At 20.8% G+C, this 1477-nt stretch overlaps 1 protein-coding gene across 1 annotated transcript; it reads right to left on the bottom strand.

Annotated features, from left to right (window-relative positions):
- Positions 1–47: 47 nt before the first annotated feature.
- On the bottom strand, positions 48–1433 carry LOC123265458. The gene is made up of 3 exons (XM_044729246.1): positions 1109–1433; positions 836–1034; positions 48–272 (listed from the first exon to the last, which is right to left on the bottom strand). The coding sequence occupies exons 1-3, from the start codon at positions 1264–1266 to the stop codon at positions 87–89; spliced, it is 543 nt and encodes a 180-aa protein (XP_044585181.1). The 5' UTR covers positions 1267–1433; the 3' UTR covers positions 48–86.
- Between the last annotated feature and the right edge of the window lie 44 nt (positions 1434–1477).

Raw genomic sequence — 1477 nt, 5'->3', positions numbered from 1 at the left:
TTTAAACCTTTTATTTATTTCAACATAAAAAAATAAATTATCCTTAATTTATTATTTTAATAAATATATTTATGTTTACGTATTAATTAATAATCTTCACTTGGAAACTTTACAATATGCTCAGGAATGCCTAACATTTTTAATATTTCATCCATTTCTAAAGTTTTTCCATTGTCTAGTTTCTCTGAACAATCTTTTTGGTACTGGATAAGAGCTTGCTGACAGGCTTCTCTCCATTTTTCAATATCTACGTGAAGATCTTCTTGATTATTCTAGAAAAAATTAAAATTAATTCAGGAAATATTTGATAATTTAAAGAATTTTTTTAACAAATAAATAATGTATTTATTTATTTATTTATATGGTTTATCATCAATAATACAAAAATTTTGAGAGAATATTTAAACAAAAATTATAATGTTAAAATTTGACATAAAAAAAATTGACATGTAGAAATTTTAAAAAATTAAAATGCAATTTTTTAAAAATTATTTTTTTAAATAAATTTGTTTGTTAAAAAAAATAAAAATAATCGTGAAATAATTGCTTACTTAAAAGTCATAAAAATAAAATAATGCATTCAACTGACGTCATTTTATATAAAATAAATAATTGTTATATTTATAACACTGAAATTAGCAGATACTTGATAATTTTTTTATTTTTCTTGAAAAATAAACTAATTTTAGAAAATTATAAAAAAAATTGCATTTATAATTTTTTAGAGCTTCTAAATATGGAATTTTTAAAATAAATTTTTCTTATGATAATTTATTTGTTAAATAATTCTAAAAATGATCATGTCTTTTAATTTCAGCTTAATTTATATTTTTACCTTTTTTCGATAGGCTAATTTCGTTTTAAGGCTTTCAATCTCCATTTTTTTAATCCTAATTCTGCTTTTGAGTGTCAGAAAATCACCATAAGTTGGCTCTGAATCTTGAAGATTTTTTTTCGGACTGTAAATATTTTCCGATTCACTTATATCAATTTTGCGGCGTTTTATAACTTCTCGTGATGGTGTTAAAAGTTTTCTATAAAGAATTTACAAAAAAGAAAATCATTATTTTGCAAAATGAATTAATACTATAATAACGATAATATTTACGCATTAGGAGATGGAGATGGTGATAAAAGTCTTTTCAAATCGTTCTTGACATTCTTGACTGGAGTTATATCACTTCTCATTGGCGAACAAAAAGGTTTGTTTGCTAAATAAGAATTTCTCAATGGAGTACGCATTAAATCAGGATTTTTATTATTCATTTTTTTTTATTAAATAAACTGACTTTAATATTTAATATTTTTGATTAATACACACAACCTTATATCTAGGATTATAAGATAAATTAGAAAACATTTGAAATTTAGTTAATTATTTTTAACTTCTGATTACATTCTTAAACGTTATTTTATCTAATTCTATTTTATTTTTTTAATAACAATGTAATTTATAAAAGTATTTGATAAACAGCTG

This window comes from Cotesia glomerata, linkage group LG5, assembly GCF_020080835.1.
Source record: "Cotesia glomerata isolate CgM1 linkage group LG5, MPM_Cglom_v2.3, whole genome shotgun sequence".
NCBI classification, from domain to species: domain Eukaryota; kingdom Metazoa; phylum Arthropoda; class Insecta; order Hymenoptera; family Braconidae; genus Cotesia; species Cotesia glomerata.
This window is presented reverse-complemented; position numbering and strand designations above follow the sequence as displayed.

Bases quoted from the DNA above. Each gene is read 5' to 3' on its own strand.
- LOC123265458 (XM_044729246.1), bottom strand. From the start codon at position 1,266: ATGAATAATAAAAATCCTGATTTAATGCGTACTCCATTGAGAAATTCT. The intron at 1,035-1,108 runs GTAAATATTATC...AATTCTTTATAG, and splicing joins CCATCTCCATCTCCTAATGC to AAAACTTTTAACACCATCAC. The intron at 273-835 runs GTAAAAATATAA...AATTTTTTCTAG, and splicing joins AATTAGCCTATCGAAAAAAG to AATAATCAAGAAGATCTTCA.